The sequence below is a fragment of the Tachysurus vachellii genome, chromosome 23 (genome assembly GCF_030014155.1).
Source record: "Tachysurus vachellii isolate PV-2020 chromosome 23, HZAU_Pvac_v1, whole genome shotgun sequence".
In the NCBI taxonomy this organism is placed as follows: domain Eukaryota; kingdom Metazoa; phylum Chordata; class Actinopteri; order Siluriformes; family Bagridae; genus Tachysurus; species Tachysurus vachellii.
Genome location: NC_083482.1, coordinates 6,560,987 through 6,577,828, shown reverse-complemented (window position 1 = coordinate 6,577,828; position 16,842 = coordinate 6,560,987). Strand labels below are relative to the sequence as shown.

The window sequence follows — 16,842 nt, the reverse complement described above, 5'->3', positions numbered from 1 at the left end:
ATTATTAATACTGATGCTGTAATCAAAAATACATCTGTATGCGTAAAGACAAAATGTTTTAAGAATTATTTAAAGGAGCAGAACCAGCGAAACATCTGTTATCATTCAGATGTCTCTCTCTCTCTCTCTCTCTCTCTCTCCAGTAGTTTTTGTATTTTCATGGTTTCAGATTAATTCTTCCACTGGCCGAGAATTCCAGTATTAAAAAAAACTATCTGAGAGAAGTTAAAATACCAGGAAGTGTTCAAACTCCTACTCATATAACAAGCAGGCATCATATGGTGTTGGTGTACAACAACGTCAGTGGGCACTTTTCAGTTCTGTAAAAAAGTTTTTTTTTTTACAGAAAAACTCTACAGAACTGATAGAAAAACATCCAGTTCTGCAAAGTCATTTCCTCAGGTGGATACACTAAAGACTCTTTAGGATACCAGAGAAATGTAACTAAAGAAATGTATATAAAGATCCTAAGAAGGTTGTGTGAGTGTACGGGTGTCAGACAGGAAGCGTGTGGTCAGAGAGAAGTCCGGCCAGGAAAGGGAAGAGTGAACTGCTCACACAGCTGGTTCCTGCCAGAGGAAACCGAGACTGTGGCTATCACGTCCTGCAGGGCTTTTAAATTCCCCTCAAACACAAGACCTTACACAGAGGGAGAGAAGAACACCCATTCACCCAAAGTCTCTCTCTTTACACTCCTCTACATGATAACATGTCAAACAGACCCCTGTTCCCTGTTATCAAAGTTCTCAGGCCCTATAAGAGCGAGAGAGATAGAGAGAACATGAGAGTGGATGAGAGAGAGATAGAGAGAGAGGGTGGGAAGTACAGTAACTGTCATGAAGGAGGAGTTGCTCTTTCTCTTTTGGTCCACTCTGCGTTCATAATCGTTCAGATGTGAAGAACCACAGAGCTGTTGAGTGAGGAGCACTGTTTACATAGACAGGAAAAGTGTGAATTGGTCAGACTTGGATATCAAACTGAGCGAGTGTCGAATCTCCTCTAAAGTATTTAAGGATCGGAGTGGAGGAATGTATGAGATGGCTTCAGCACTTCAGAGAGACAGATACAAAAGGACTGGGAGCAGGAGACATTCCTCTTCTTCTGCGTCTTTGTTCTCTCGGCTTCTGATGTCTCCCAGAGTGGCAACGGTAATGCTCACGAGCCCAAGAGCCACGTCGGAAAAGCGCCACGTGCATCAACCGGTGCTGTCCACACAAACGCAGCGGAGACGGCACGCTGGTGAGTGGAGATGAAACTCTGAATACAAACAATTAAGCATCATGTCAAGGGATTGTTTCTCTTGTCTGTGCAACACAATGCATCTGTATCTTTCAACAATGCATTGTATACTCATTGTCATTTTTTTATCCAGCCTAGTTGCAATTTTTATTCCCATTTGTTAGTGTAGTTTGTGTAAAGGAATCTGGTCTCCGGTTAGTCAGACAAAGTCACCTGATAAACTCATGTGGTGTATACATCATGTTACATTCCACACATTTTCACATTCACTAAAGTTTTCACGTCTACAGCATCTGAAATCTGGAGTTTTAGAACTCTACAGGGGTTAATTGGGTCCCGATTCAAATATTGCTCTTTTGAAAGGAGGAAATGTTACACGGCTGAACTAAAGAAAAACAAAACTATACTATAAAACTATCGGACAGCTCTGAAGTGCTGATGTAGATTTTGATTACTCATGCAGATGTTGAAAGATGTCGCACAACTCACCCTCATCCCTGATACCTGAGTATGCTAAATCAGCATCCAGGACCAACCGTAAGAGACAGATCTCTGAGTGGATGTTCACATTAACATATTAGAGCTGGGGCAAAGGATGTTAGACATATTATATATGTCTTATATATATATATATATATATATATATATATATATATATATATATATATATATATATATATATATATAATATTATATATAATTATATAATAAATCTAATATATAAAATCGAATATATATATATATATATATATATATATATATATATATATATATATATATATATATATATATATATATATATATTATATTATATAGATAACATATTAGAGCTGGAGCTAAGCATGAAACAACAGTAATAAGATCAGACACGATGGCTACGTCTCGGTCAGCTCTCTAGCTCCCTAGGCCGTGAATCGGTATATCGTGCACACCAGCCGAGGCACTGGTAAGTAGTCTGGCTCACTATACACTGGGACAATGAAGATTCCAGCCAATCACTGTAAAAAAAAAAAACAAACATACAAAATATTCACTTATTATTCGTCATAGAAATTGGTTAGCATAAGCACGTGAAATTTCTGTCATGCACTTTAGCATTCAGTAGAAACCCTTATCCAGATTGGCTTACAATATATCTCATTTATATAGTTAAGGCTTTGCTTAAAGGCCCAACACAGGAAGCTGGGACTTCTATCACAACCTTCTACTCAGGTGGCCAAACTTTATACCACTTGCCAGCCACTTCCTAGACATATTTTACTGTCTATCCAACTGGCACATATTTACATATTCCTTTGCACATACAGTACTATTCTTATGCACAAACGACCTCATGTCCTCATGTATATATGTACATATACTGGCATATTTATCTGCACTTGCACATTTGCACATTTTCCTACTCTCTACTATCTATCTATCTGTGTGTCTGTCAGTCTGTCTGTCTATACTGACATTCGTAGGCCAAAACAATTTCATCCTCCATTTTTTTTAAGCAGAGAGGCTTCCGAAAATATGATGTCCCTTTCTGTAAATAAACAAAGTGACCATTGATGATCCCTGGTTTTTGCAGTGCATTGTGGGATTTTTAGGGAGCAAAAGTTCAAGTGAACCGGCAAGAGTTTACGCTTGCCAGATAGAGACAGAACTTAAAATGAACAAATCCCTGATCAGGGCCCTGACGTCTGCACTACAGAGCTGATCGAGATGATCGAGATGCAGCCTATGTGTCATATTAAGAAATGAATTCAGTTCACAGGTGTCAATATGGTATCTATTCTAGTTTATTCAACTGCTTTAAATATGTGGAAATAGCCAATAGAGATGCAGATACTGGCTATTTGTATTATCATACATACTGTATGTTTAGTAGTCTATCATTTTTGCAATACTGAGTCTTCCTCTTTTCTCTTTCAGTTGGATTAAGACATTGAAGTGGGAAAAAAAAGAAACTTTTTAAAAATTCACTCATTCAAGTTTTAGTATAAAACGGACTTCTGTAACTGAGCAAAGGGATTCTTTCATGTGAAGGCAACCCTGAAATTATGAGTCGGTATTTAAAAGTATTCAGACCAAGAGTGAAAATGCTCTAATTCTATCTAGTAACCTTTACAGTACGTAGAATCTTTACTAGTCCCTCTTTGTTAAGTAGCTGAGTTGAGTGGCACTGCTGCTTTTTATGTAACACTTCCTGAGGCGTTTATAACTGGATCTACAGCAGAGATGGGGGACTCAAGTCATATGACTTGACTCGAGTCAGACTTAAGTCGCAAATTTGAGACTTGAGACTTGCTTGACAAATATTAATAAAAGACTCGACTTGACTTTGAGTTGACATTCATGACTTGAGACTTGACTCGGACTTGAGTTAAATGATTCAAAGATGGGGGACTCGAATAATATGACTTGACTCGAGTCAGACTTAAGTCGCAAATTTGAGACTTGAGACTTGCTCGACAAATATTAAAAAAGACTTGACTTTGACTTGACATTCATGACATGAGACTTACTTGTGACTTGCACATGTGTGACTTACTCCCACCTCTGATCCACAGTGTGTCATGTGGAAGTCGACTTTTTTATTGGTTCCAAAAAAAAGTCAGAAATCTTTGACTGTAGTTTTCAGATTGTCAGTGTTGAAGTGTTGGGCATTACCTGTGGCTCTGTGTGTTCTTCAGTTATTGTGTGTGTCTCTCTGATAAGTGTTGTATAATTAGGTTCAGTCGTAAGCAGCCGCTGTAGCAGTGCGATAAACAGTAAGGCACAAGCGTTAAACCCCGACCTCAGGCGGCTGCACCGGATGGGCCGGGGTCTTGTAAACACACCTGCTACACACCCGTCTCCCACCGTGCTAACCTGTCAGAGATGTGGTGGGAGAGCAGGGCATGATGGGAGGTGTAGTTTGTTGTGTAATGAGGAGGTGGGGCTTCCCAAGAGGGAGCAGATGTGTTAGAGCTTAAGCACAGCTGTGCAGGCTGATAACGAAGGCAGGGAGATGTCGGCATGCGGGATCCTCTTATCGCGCGCACACACACACACACACACACACACACACACACACACACAGAGAGAGAGACAGAGAGAGATGTGTGAAAGGATGGCAAGATGGTGAATTCACTGGAAAGTGCAATAATGGGGGGGTTCAAGGTGATTAGTCAGAGATGGATGGACTCGTTAGGAGACGATGAAATGACACAATGCACACGACACCAAAATAAATCCATCGGTTGCTGTGGTCACTAGCAGTGAGCTAAATCCTAGCTTAGAGTCTTTCACAGGTTTGTTTTAATGCCAACTTTACATTACTTTTTTATTTCGTGAAGGTCTTTCATTAGCTACTCTGCTGGCTTGATGTATTTTTTTCTTTATTGTATTTCTGAACACAGAATGAAACCCAGCTCATAGATAAATCTGACATCATCATCAACCTTCCAGTTCACATTTTACTATCACTTAGAAAATCCCTAAATTATTGTGTATATTGTCCTAATGTGTGAGAAGGAAAACACACATATTTAAGTGTGTGTGGGTGGGTGGGTGGATGTATGTGTGTGTGTGTGTGTGTGCATGTGCGAGGAAACAGTTAGCCTTCCTATTTCTGTTTCCTGCGCACTCGTTCTGCGGTCTCTATGTGGAACAGATGTTCACAACTCGATACTGCGTTGCATCCCCCAGTTCCCTGCTATCTTCAGTCCCAGCACTGCCAACTGCCAGCTCTCTCTCTCTCTCACACACACACACACTTACACACATACATAGTGTGAGTCAGGGTCTACCTATCAACACACACACACATTCCTGTGAAGACGTTCAGCTCCACAGCTGTTCACTAACACACTAAATAATGCCGTTCATTTTGAAACCTGCGGTGTTCAGCTCGGAGAGTTACTGAACTGTAGCTTGCAGATGAACAGTCTGTCTTCTTCATTCTGTCTCTCGTTCGTTCTGTCTTTCTGTATCTCGTTCTGTCTTACCAGCTTCTTCTTCTTTTCATTTTTATATCTCTGAAATGGAGTGCTCTTTGTTATTTCTTTTCTTTCTTTTCTCTACAGTCCCTGAAAAAGGGGGTGATTCTGATCCTGATTCAGGGTAATCTCATTCTGGGTGTGGTTCTGATTCAGATTGATCTGATTCTAGGTGTGGTTTTGATTCAGAGTGATCTGATTCAGGGTGTGATTTCTCCCTTTCTCCCTAATTAACATGTCACAGAGCTGTTACACAAGTTCCTTTCATGGCTAATTCTCTCCTCATTTTCGTGACTCAGGGAAGAGGGATAGAAAGTGAGACAGAACGATGCAGACAGATGAAGAAATGATGTGGAACCACATCTGCCTCTGCAAAGTCATCACATTCTTAGTCTTAGTGTAAAGGCGTCTGTTGTTGCCTTTAGCCATCTGCTCATTAGATAAACTCCTTTACAAAGACTCTCCTTAAAATAACTATCATTTACATGGCTGCCTGTAGCCCCAACTCAATAGGACAGTGAATGCAAGAGAGCGTGGACGAGGACAATAGTGCTGCTGCTCTCCGAGTCTTATCTCTGTCTAACACGCAGGCTGCTGTACGAAAGGATTTACAATGTGGATGCTGACGAAAGGGCAGCGAGCCTGCAGGACTCTCTCTGTCTCTCTCACTATCTGTCTCTCCATCCCTGTGTCTCTGTAGAGAAAGACCATCATTTCCACATTTCCATCCTGATACAATGCAACGCCATCAGAGCCCATCTCTGCATGCTGCCTCTCCAGCTATCAGATGGAGACAAAAGGCAGGGAATAGAGAAAGAGACAGGAAGGACAATAGAGTGGAAGGACGCACAGGTGCTCTGAATGCCATTGGGTCGAGGTCGAGGTGGAAGAATGTGCCAGCCATTTAACATATAGAGAGACATTTAAATCTTGGGCAAACATTAGAAGGTTGTAAAAGGGTTACAAGGTTAAGAGTTGCTGGGGAGAATAGAGAGGAAGAACTGAATTGCATTAGGAGAAAAATAGAGGGAGAGGAATATATCTAAGAAGTGCACACATCATAAATACACACACACACACACGAAACATTGGCAAATATTTTACTGTTTCTTATGTTTTCCTGTTGAGTGATTATTATTATTACTTTTTTTGACAGATATGGTTTGAGGTGTGTATCTTTCTTTTTTCTGTATATTAAAGATTATCTAAAACCTTTAAACCATATAACAAAATCAATTGTTGTTTATTATTAATTAATTAATTATTATTATTAATTATTATTATTAATTTGAGAAGAATTTTAGTAAACTGTCTTTGACAACTTGATATTTATCTCAAAGTGATTTATCCCTGGTTAAATAAAGGTATAATAAAAAAATAAATAAATAAATAAAAAACTGAGAGACCACTCCTCCTTTTTGGGACTGATGTACAGAGGCCACACCTCCTTTATTGATTTATACAGGCCACACCCCCTTCATTAGATTGATTCATACAGGCCACACCTCCTTTATTAGGATTGATTCATACAGGCCACACCTCCTTCATTAGGATTGATTCATACAGGCCACACCTCCTTCATTAGGATTGATTCATACAGGCCACACCTCCTTCATTAGGATTGATTCATACAGGCCACACCTTTTTTAATGAGACTGATGTACAAAGGCCGCAGCTCCTTCATCGGAACTAAGTCAGAAAGGCCACGCCTCCTTCAGTGAGACTGATGCTCAGAGACCACACCTCCTTCAGTGAGACTGATGCTCAGAGACCACACCTCCTTCAGTGAGACTGATGCACAGAGACCACGCCTCCTTCAGTGAGACTGATGCACAGAGACCACGCCTCCTTCAGTGAGACTGATGCACAGAGACCACACCTCCTTCAGTGAGACTGATGCACAGACACCACACCTCCTTCAGTAAAACTTATGCACAGAGACCACGCCTCCTTCAGTGAGACTGATGCACAGAGACCACACCTCCTTCAGTGAGACTGATGCACAGAGACCACACCTCCTTCAGTGAGACTGATGCACAGAGACCACACCTCCTTCAGTGAGACTGATGCACAGAGACCACGCCTCCTTCAGTGAGACTGATGCACAGAGACCACACCTCCTTCAGTGAGACTGATGCACAGACACCACGCCTCCTTCAGTGAGACTTATGCACAGAGACCACACCTCCTTCAGTGAGACTGATGCACAGAGACCACACCTCCTTCAGTGAGACTGATGCACAGAGACCACACCTCCTTCAGTGAGACTGATGCACAGAGACCACACCTCCTTCAGTGAGACTGATGCACAGACACCACACCTCCTTCACTGGAATTACCAGGCTACATCTTTCCCATTCACAATGAACTACTTGTAGGTTTTATGCAAATTATAGTACTTAATAATTACTGAACAGTTTTCTTTTTTCTTCCAGTTCTAAGGTTTATTGTTAGAACCTTAAATCAGCAATTAAGATGTTAATTGTCCCAATGCATGATATAGTATGTAAAGCATTTACATTTTTACAGAGTCCCCTGTTTTCATTTTCCTGATGCATTAAAACTCCCAAGCTTTAGAGATTGCTAAACCATGATAAGAAAAAGAAAGATAAAACCAGAGCGAGCGGAGGAAATGAAGGGGGAGATGTAGAAATAGAAAGAGATGTGAGAGATGTCATGGTGCAGGACAAGTGTACTGCAGCTGTCACAGCAACAAAAGCCCAAATTACACAGGGAGTGGAGGAGCTGTCACACACTGACACACTGTCCTCTAGCACAAACACACATCTGTCAATCACAAGCATCACTGTAATCCAGACACACACACACACACCCATACACACATGAACCTAACTCACAGAAATTCCCACAATACTCACAGAAACACACAACTATATACACAACCTCACAATACATACATTTGACTCATATTAGTCCCAGAATAAGGATTATGACAAGTTTTTATTGTATCTTTTTTTTTTTTCTTAAATGTATATTCACAGTTCATACAAATGTTTTTTTTTGTTGGTTCTGACTTTCAAGAATATTTATTCCTGTCACTTTTGTAAAATGAGACTGAGAAGGAGAATTTAGTCAGTCTTTATACAGTTACATTACAGTCTTTATACAGTTACATTACAGTCAGTCTTTATACAGTTACATTACAGTCTTTATACAGTTACATTACAGTCAGTCTTTATACAGTTACATTACAGTCAGTCTTTATACAGTTACATTACAGTCTTTATACAGTTACATTACAGTCAGTCTTTATACAGTTACATTACAGTCTTTATACAGTTACATTACAGTCAGTCTTTATACAGTTACATTACAGTCTTTATACAGTTACATTACAGTCTTTATACAGTTACATTACAGTCAGTCTTTATACAGTTACATTACAGTCTTTATACAGTTACATTACAGTCAGTCTTTATACAGTTACATTACAGTCTTTATACAGTTACATTACAGTCTTTATACAGTTACATTACTGTCAGTCTTTATACAGTTACATTACAGTCAGTCTTAATACAGTTACATTACAGTCTTTATACAGTTACATTACAGTCTTTATACAGTTACATTACAGTCAGTCTTTATACAGTTACATTACAGTCTTTATACAGTTACATTACAGTCAGTCTTTATACAGTTACATTACAGTCTTTATACAGTTACATTACAGTCTTTATACAGTTACATTACTGTCAGTCTTTATACAGTTACATTACAGTCTTTATACAGTTACATTACAGTCTTTATACAGTTACATTACAGTCAGTCTTTATACAGTTACATTACAGTCTTTATACAGTTACATTACAGTCTTTATACAGTTACATTACAGTCTTTATACAGTTACATTACTGTCAGTCTTTATACAGTTACATTACAGTCAGTCTTTATACAGTTACATTACAGTCTTTATACAGTTACATTACAGTCTCTATACAGTTACATTACAGTCTTCATACAGTTACATTACAGTCAGTCTTTATACAGTTACATTACAGTCAGTCTTTATTCAGTTACATTACAGTCTTTATACAGTTACATTACAGTCTTTATACAGTTACATTACTGTCAGTCTTTATACAGTTACATTACTGTCAGTCTTTATACAGTTACATTACAGTCTTTATACAGTTACATTACAGTCTCTATACAGTTACATTACAGTCTTCATAACAGTCATACGTCTTTATACAGTTACATTACAGTCAGTCTTTATACAGTTACATTACAGTCTTTATTCAGTTACATTACAGTCTTTATACAGTTACATTACTGTCAGTCTTTATTCAGTTACATTACTGTCAGTCTTTATACAGTTACATTACTGTCAGTCTTTATACAGTTACATTACAGTCTTTATACAGTTACATTACAGTCAGTCTTTATACAGTTACATTACAGTCTTTATACAGTTACATTACAGTCTTTATACAGTTACATTACTGTCAGTCTTTATTCAGTTACATTACTGTCAGTCTTTATACAGTTACATTACAGTCTTTATACAGTTACATTACAGTCTTTATACAGTTACATTACTGTCAGTCTTTATACAGTTACATTACTGTCAGTCTTTATACAGTTACATTACAGTCTTTATACAGTTACATTACAGTCTCTATACAGTTACATTACAGTCTTCATACAGTTACATTACAGTCAGTCTTTATACAGTTACATTACAGTCTTTATACAGTTACATTACTGTCAGTCTTTATACAGTTACATTACTGTCAGTCTTTATACAGTTACATTACAGTCTTTATACAGTTACATTACAGTCTTTATTCAGTTACATTACAATCAGTCTTTATACAGTTACATTACAGTCTTTATACAGTTACATTACAATCAGTCTTTATACAGTTACATTACAGTCTTTATACAGTTACATTACAGTCAGTCTTTATACAGTTACATTACAGTCTTTATTCAGTTACATTACAGTCTTTATACAGTTACATTACTGTCAGTCTTTATTCAGTTACATTACTGTCAGTCTTTATACAGTTACATTACTGTCAGTCTTTATACAGTTACATTACAGTCTTTATACAGTTACATTACAGTCAGTCTTTATACAGTTACATTACAGTCTTTATACAGTTACATTACAGTCTTTATACAGTTACATTACTGTCAGTCTTTATTCAGTTACATTACTGTCAGTCTTTATACAGTTACATTACAGTCTTTATACAGTTACATTACAGTCTTTATACAGTTACATTACTGTCAGTCTTTATACAGTTACATTACTGTCAGTCTTTCTACAGTTAAATTACAGTCTTAACAGTTACATTAGTCACTTACAGTTACATTACAGTCTTCATACAGTTACATTACAGTCAGTCTTTATACAGTTACATTACAGTCCTTTATACAGTTACATTACAGGTCTTTATACAGTTACATTACTGTCAGTCTTTATACAGTTAATTAACAGTCTTTATACAGTTACATTACAGTCTTTATACAGTTACATTAAATCAGTCTTTATACAGTTACATTACAGTCTTTATACAGTTACATTACAATCAGTCTTTATACAGTTACATTACAGTCTTTATACAGTTACATTACAGTCAGTCTTTATACAGTTACATTACAGTCTTTATTCAGTTACATTACAGTCTTTATACAGTTACATTACTGTCAGTCTTTATTCAGTTACATTACTGTCAGTCTTTATACAGTTACATTACTGTCAGTCTTTATACAGTTACATTACAGTCTTTATACAGTTACATTACAGTCAGTCTTTATACAGTTACATTACAGTCTTTATACAGTTACATTACAGTCTTTATACAGTTACATTACTGTCAGTCTTTATTCAGTTACATTACTGTCAGTCTTTATACAGTTACATTACTGTCAGTCTTTATACAGTTACATTACTGTCAGTCTTTATACAGTTACATTACAGTCTTTATACAGTTACATTAAAATCAGTCTTTATACAGTTACATTACAGTCTTTATACAGTTACATTACAGTCTTTATACAGTTACATTACAGTCAGTCTTTATTCAGTTACATTACAGTCTTTATACAGTTACATTACAGTCTTTATACAGTTACATTACAGTCTTTATACAGTTACATTACTGTCAGTCTTTATACAGTTACATTACTGTCAGTCTTTATACAGTTACATTACAGTCTTTATACAGTTACATTACAGTCTTTATACAGTTACATTACTGTCAGTCTTTATACAGTTACATTACAGTCTTTATACAGTTACATTAAAATCAGTCTTTATACAGTTACATTACAGTCTCTATACAGTTACATTACAGTCTTCATACAGTTACATTACAGTCAGTCTTTATACAGTTACATTACAGTCTTTATACAGTTACATTACAGTCAGTCTTTATACAGTTACATTACAGTCTTTATACAGTTACATTACAGTCTTTATACAGTTACATTACTGTCAGTCTTTATACAGTTACATTACTGTCAGTCTTTATACAGTTACATTACAGTCTTTATTCAGTTACATTACAATCAGTCTTTATACAGTTACATTACAGTCTTTATACAGTTACATTACAGTCAGTCTTTATACAGTTACATTACAGTCTTTATACAGTTACATTACTGTCAGTCTTTATTCAGTTACATTACAGTCTTTATACAGTTACATTACAGTCTTTATACAGTTACATTACAGTCTTTATACAGTTACATTACTGTCAGTCTTTATACAGTTACATTACAGTCTTTATTCAGTTACATTACAATCAGTCTTTATACAGTTACATTACAGTCTTTATACAGTTACATTACAGTCTTTATACAGTTACATTACAGTCAGTCTTTATACAGTTACATTACAGTCTTTATACAGTTACATTACTGTCAGTCTTTATTCAGTTACATTACTGTCTTTATACAGTTACATTACAGTCTTTATACAGTTACATTACAGTCTTTATACAGTTACATTACTGTCAGTCTTTATTCAGTTACATTACTGTCAGTCTTTATACAGTTACATTACTGTCAGTCTTTATACAGTTACATTACTGTCAGTCTTTATACAGTTACATTACAGTCTTTATACAGTTACATTAAAATCAGTCTTTATACAGTTACATTACAGTCTTTATACAGTTACATTACAGTCTTTATACAGTTACATTACTGTCAGTCTTTATACAGTTACATTACAGTCTTTATACAGTTACATTACAGTCAGTCTTTATACAGTTACATTACAGTCTTTATACAGTTACATTACAGTCTTTATACAGTTACATTACAGTCTTTATACAGTTACATTACAGTCAGTCTTTATACAGTTACATTACAGTCTTTATACAGTTACATTACAGTCTTTATACAGTTACATTACAGTCAGTCTTTATACAGTTACATTACAGTCTTTATACAGTTACATTACAGTCTTTATACAGTTACATTACAGTCAGTCTTTATACAGTTACATTTGGCACAACAAACAAGAGACCAGACAAATTAGAGAGTTATAAGAGACTGGATCTGATCTGTTCAGTCTGAAGAGTGTGTGTTATAGTGGTACTGCAGTATTGTGTCGTCAGTGTGTGTGGCCTGTCCGAGCAGGACTGGAAGGTCTACAAATCCCTGTAGCAGAAAGTGGGCCATAAACCCTTCAACACCCTACAGGACACACACCCATCCATCACCCCGACTCACACCAGGCTGACTAGCTACTTGTAGCTCCAGCAAGCTCTCTCTCTCTCTCTCTCTCTCTCTCTCTCTCTCTATGTGTGTATGTGTTGTGTGTGTGTACATTCAGCTCAGTCTTTTTGAACTTTCCAAACACAAATCCAGTATTCAGACATTATGATCATCTGAAACTGATGCAATGCTATAGTGATAATTTGGGCAAAAATGAAATGTACTCAGTTTCTCACTCTTAGATCTGCCAAGATACACTTAGTCTGAAGTTCTAATAAATATACAGTACTTAAGTCCTTCTAAATATTAGTACAATTTCTTTTCTCTTATGACAAATCCAATACAGACCCTGAGATAAACACGTATAAAAATGAATGCAATTTAAGCTATGATAAAGATTCAGGTTACTGAGGGATTTAACTAGCACACACACACACACACACACATACACACACACACACAAAACTGAAATTCACAACGATGTCCCTGAGATGTCCCTGCATATAAAAGTTCTTGTCAGTTTGGAGTAGATACCCTGACACAGCACTGAGTGTGAATACCAATACACAATTGTGACAGAGACTCACAGCAGCTCAGGAACATCATATTACAGAGTATTTATTTGTGTCTGACTCATTTTTTTAAACAAAACTAAAAAATCCATTTGCAATATTGTGTCAAAGAAAGTCTCAGTATTAAACATTTCTCTAAAAGCTTCTGATGATGCTACACTCCAATGTCCTTTCTTACACCAAACCCAATACTGCAGTGGTGTAAATGAATTGTATGGTATTGTGTGTATAAAATGTGTAAACTCCCACAACGTATTTATACAGTACTACCGCAGTTAAAGTTTGGCGTTAACGTTTTCTGTACTTGAATCTCTGCTGCAAGCTATTCTTTTTCTTTTCTGGAGATTATTTAGATTTATTTACAAAGATGCCTCTCATATGGGATATCTGCCAACAGCAAGTTCAAATAACAGTTGATTGTGAGAATGTTTCTGTGCGGCCAAATGATAACTGCACAGTAAAAGCTGTCACCATTTGAAAAATATTTAGCAGAAATGTATCATGTAAATCGTTTTTTTTTTTCTTTTTATGCATATCTTTTGATGTATAAAGCCATTCTAAACACATAAAAAAAATATATTCAAATCCTATAACCTAATGGATCCTTTTGGTCTGCAGGGATGTGTTTTTTCCCCTCAAACAAAAAGTTAGAAAGCTGAGAGCATCTGTAGGCTGTGGGATTATCTGCATCTCTATATTGTCCATAGTGTGTAGATTGTGTGTGTGTGTGTGTGTGTGTGTGTGTGTGTGTGTGTGTGTGTGTGTGTTACAGGATAGGCTCTAGGTTCAGAAAATGGATGGATGGATGGATGAATGTATGGATGGGAGAGTGTGTTGGATGAATAGATGGAAGGATGGATGGATTGTTGGATGGATGGACAGACAGACAGATGGATGGTTGGGTGGGAAGGGTGTTGGAATTAATGCATCGATGTATGGATGGATGAATGGATGGATGGATGGATGGATGGATGGATGGACGGACGGATGGATGGATGGGTAGGTGGGTGGATGGATGGATGGATGGATGGATGGATGGATGGATTGATGGATGGGTAATTACGTGGGTGGGTGATTGGGTGCAAGGATATATGGATAGATGGATGTATAGATGGGTTGTTGGATGAATGGATGGATGGATGAGTTGGCTGGATGGATGGGTGGATGGATAGATGGGTGGGTGGATGGATAAATGGATGGTGTGAAGCACAACAAACTCAACACTATAACTTTATACATTACATAATATCACATGATATAACATAATATCTTTAACGTTTTCTTTGAGGGATCAAGTGTTAGTTTGCAGAAAGGACATGTAAAAGATGAAGAACTCGCCAAATCAGTAATAGTTTTTTTAAACCAATGTAATTATTCACATACACATGACATTCACATTTGCAGCTCTCTCATTCCCACAACCTTCTTTCCTACATTTCCTATACCATAGAAATTGAAGCAGGAAATAGGATGAATTACCATCACACATTGATCTAAAACTGTGGCAAGTTGTTAGTAAATCACAAAAAAAAACTACTTTTTTAATCAGAAAGCTAATCCATAACAAAACTAAAGAAACAAATGTCTTGGCTGGTGAACTTTCTGCCTAATAGGAACAACGTGTACATTTCAGTCTGGGCCCAACAGAGTGATAAACCTTTACAAGCCTAACAATGCTAACTTTAAATTACCCACATAGTCACTAATATACTAGTCCCTATGATCTGTCCCCTATGTACAAGTAACATACTGTGTGGATGTTTCTCTGTGGCAGTGTGTGAGTATATTGGGATGCTGAGCACCTGAATGCATTCTTCACAATGACAGTGGGATAGAGCAATGACATCATTTATTTATCGTCTTCTATGTTTGTGCCTGAGAGAGACATTGAGACAGGGTGAGAGGGTTGAGTGACATAAGAGGCAGATGTTCGTTCCCCAGCAGTTCACCTGCATTCACACATTAGATCTTCCTCTAACACTGCAGTGAGGAACATTGCAAACACACACACACACACACACACACACACACACACACACACACACACACAGGTTGCAGGTGCGCCGATGGTTAAACAGTCAAAATGGGGAGAATTAACTGAAGAAAAAGATGAAGGGAGGAGGGAGAAGAAGGAGAAGTCAGTCATGCTTTTCTTTAGCCAAAGAACAGGTGGAGGAATATTCATCTCAAACCATGGGGGAAAAACACCTCATTGCATTCATATTCAAATACAGCTTGACGTCTGTGTGTCTGTGTGTTTGTGTGTTTGTGTGTGTGTGTGTGTGTGTGTGTGTGTGTTTGTGTGTGTGTGTGTGTGTGTGTGTGTGTGTGTGATGCTAGCATTATCCATATTTATACTGCATGAAAAAGGAGCATGCAGGTCTTTTGTTGCACAAGTAAATACTCTACTATTTAATAAGAGCCTGTCAGAGCAAAGCAGTCCAGAGGAGCCTATAGCTGTATCCCAAATCACTAGTGTAGAATTCATTCAAACAGGTCATACAGGAAATCTAGATACATCACTCGATATATAAAAAATAATATGAATTTTTCATGCAGCAAACAAAAAAAAATATTGAGGCTATAAGGATATCCCAATATAATAAATAAGAAAATAATCCACCTGCCAGGCTTTCAGTGGTTTTTTAGGGTTTGTGAGCTCTAACTTACACATAACATACATCATCACTGCTTTATTTTATTACATAGTCATTTTACACGTACACAGGCTTTATGGGAAACCCTTAACCACCGTATTGACGTATTGATTAGATTCTTTAAGTTCTGTAGTTTGAATAGTTTCCTAGTAAGAACACTAAATATACATGTCATCTAGTTTTTGCTTAATAAGCCTTTCTAAATGTTGGTACTTCTAAGTATATTATACTATGTATATGTAAAAGTATTTAATATATTATATATATAAAATACATATATAATAAATGTTACACACTGCACACAGGTGCTGCATTGTCTGTAAAACATATTGCATAGACAGCAGCTTAGTGGTTAGTGCGTTTACCTCCTAGTTCCAGGTTTGGGGATCGAGCCCCATCTCCCACTGCGTGTATGGAGTTTAAATGCTCTATACTTTCTGTGGTTTAGGGGTTCATTTTGGGTATTCTGGTTTCCTCCCACAGTCCAAAGACTACATGTGCTGTAGGTTGATTGGCATCTTTAAATTGTCTGGAGTGTGTGAGAGTGAGATTTGGAACCCTGTCCAAGTTGACCCTTGCCTTGTGTTTCCTTTGGGAAAGGCTCCAGATTTCCTGTGGCTTTGGGTAGGATACAGAAAATGTATGCATGGATGTATATATTGGATAAAAGTTGATCAATTTGTTTAGTTTGTCTCTTTTCATTGTCAGACCAGG

General features: G+C 37.0%; 1 protein-coding gene across 2 annotated transcripts in view; it reads left to right on the top strand.

Moving 5' to 3' along the window:
- Positions 1-690: 690 nt before the first annotated feature.
- The window catches only part of cbfa2t3 (CBFA2/RUNX1 partner transcriptional co-repressor 3), a 59,080-nt gene continuing 42,928 nt past the window's right edge, over positions 691-16,842 (top strand). The window contains exon 1 of one of the 2 annotated variants that reach the window (XM_060858952.1): positions 691-1,239. In XM_060858952.1, coding sequence (XP_060714935.1) covers positions 1,029-1,239 — 211 coding nt within the window. In that variant the 5' untranslated portion in view covers positions 691-1,028. The remainder of the gene's footprint in view (positions 1,240-16,842) is intronic. The other variant, XM_060858951.1, reaches the window with a different exon arrangement.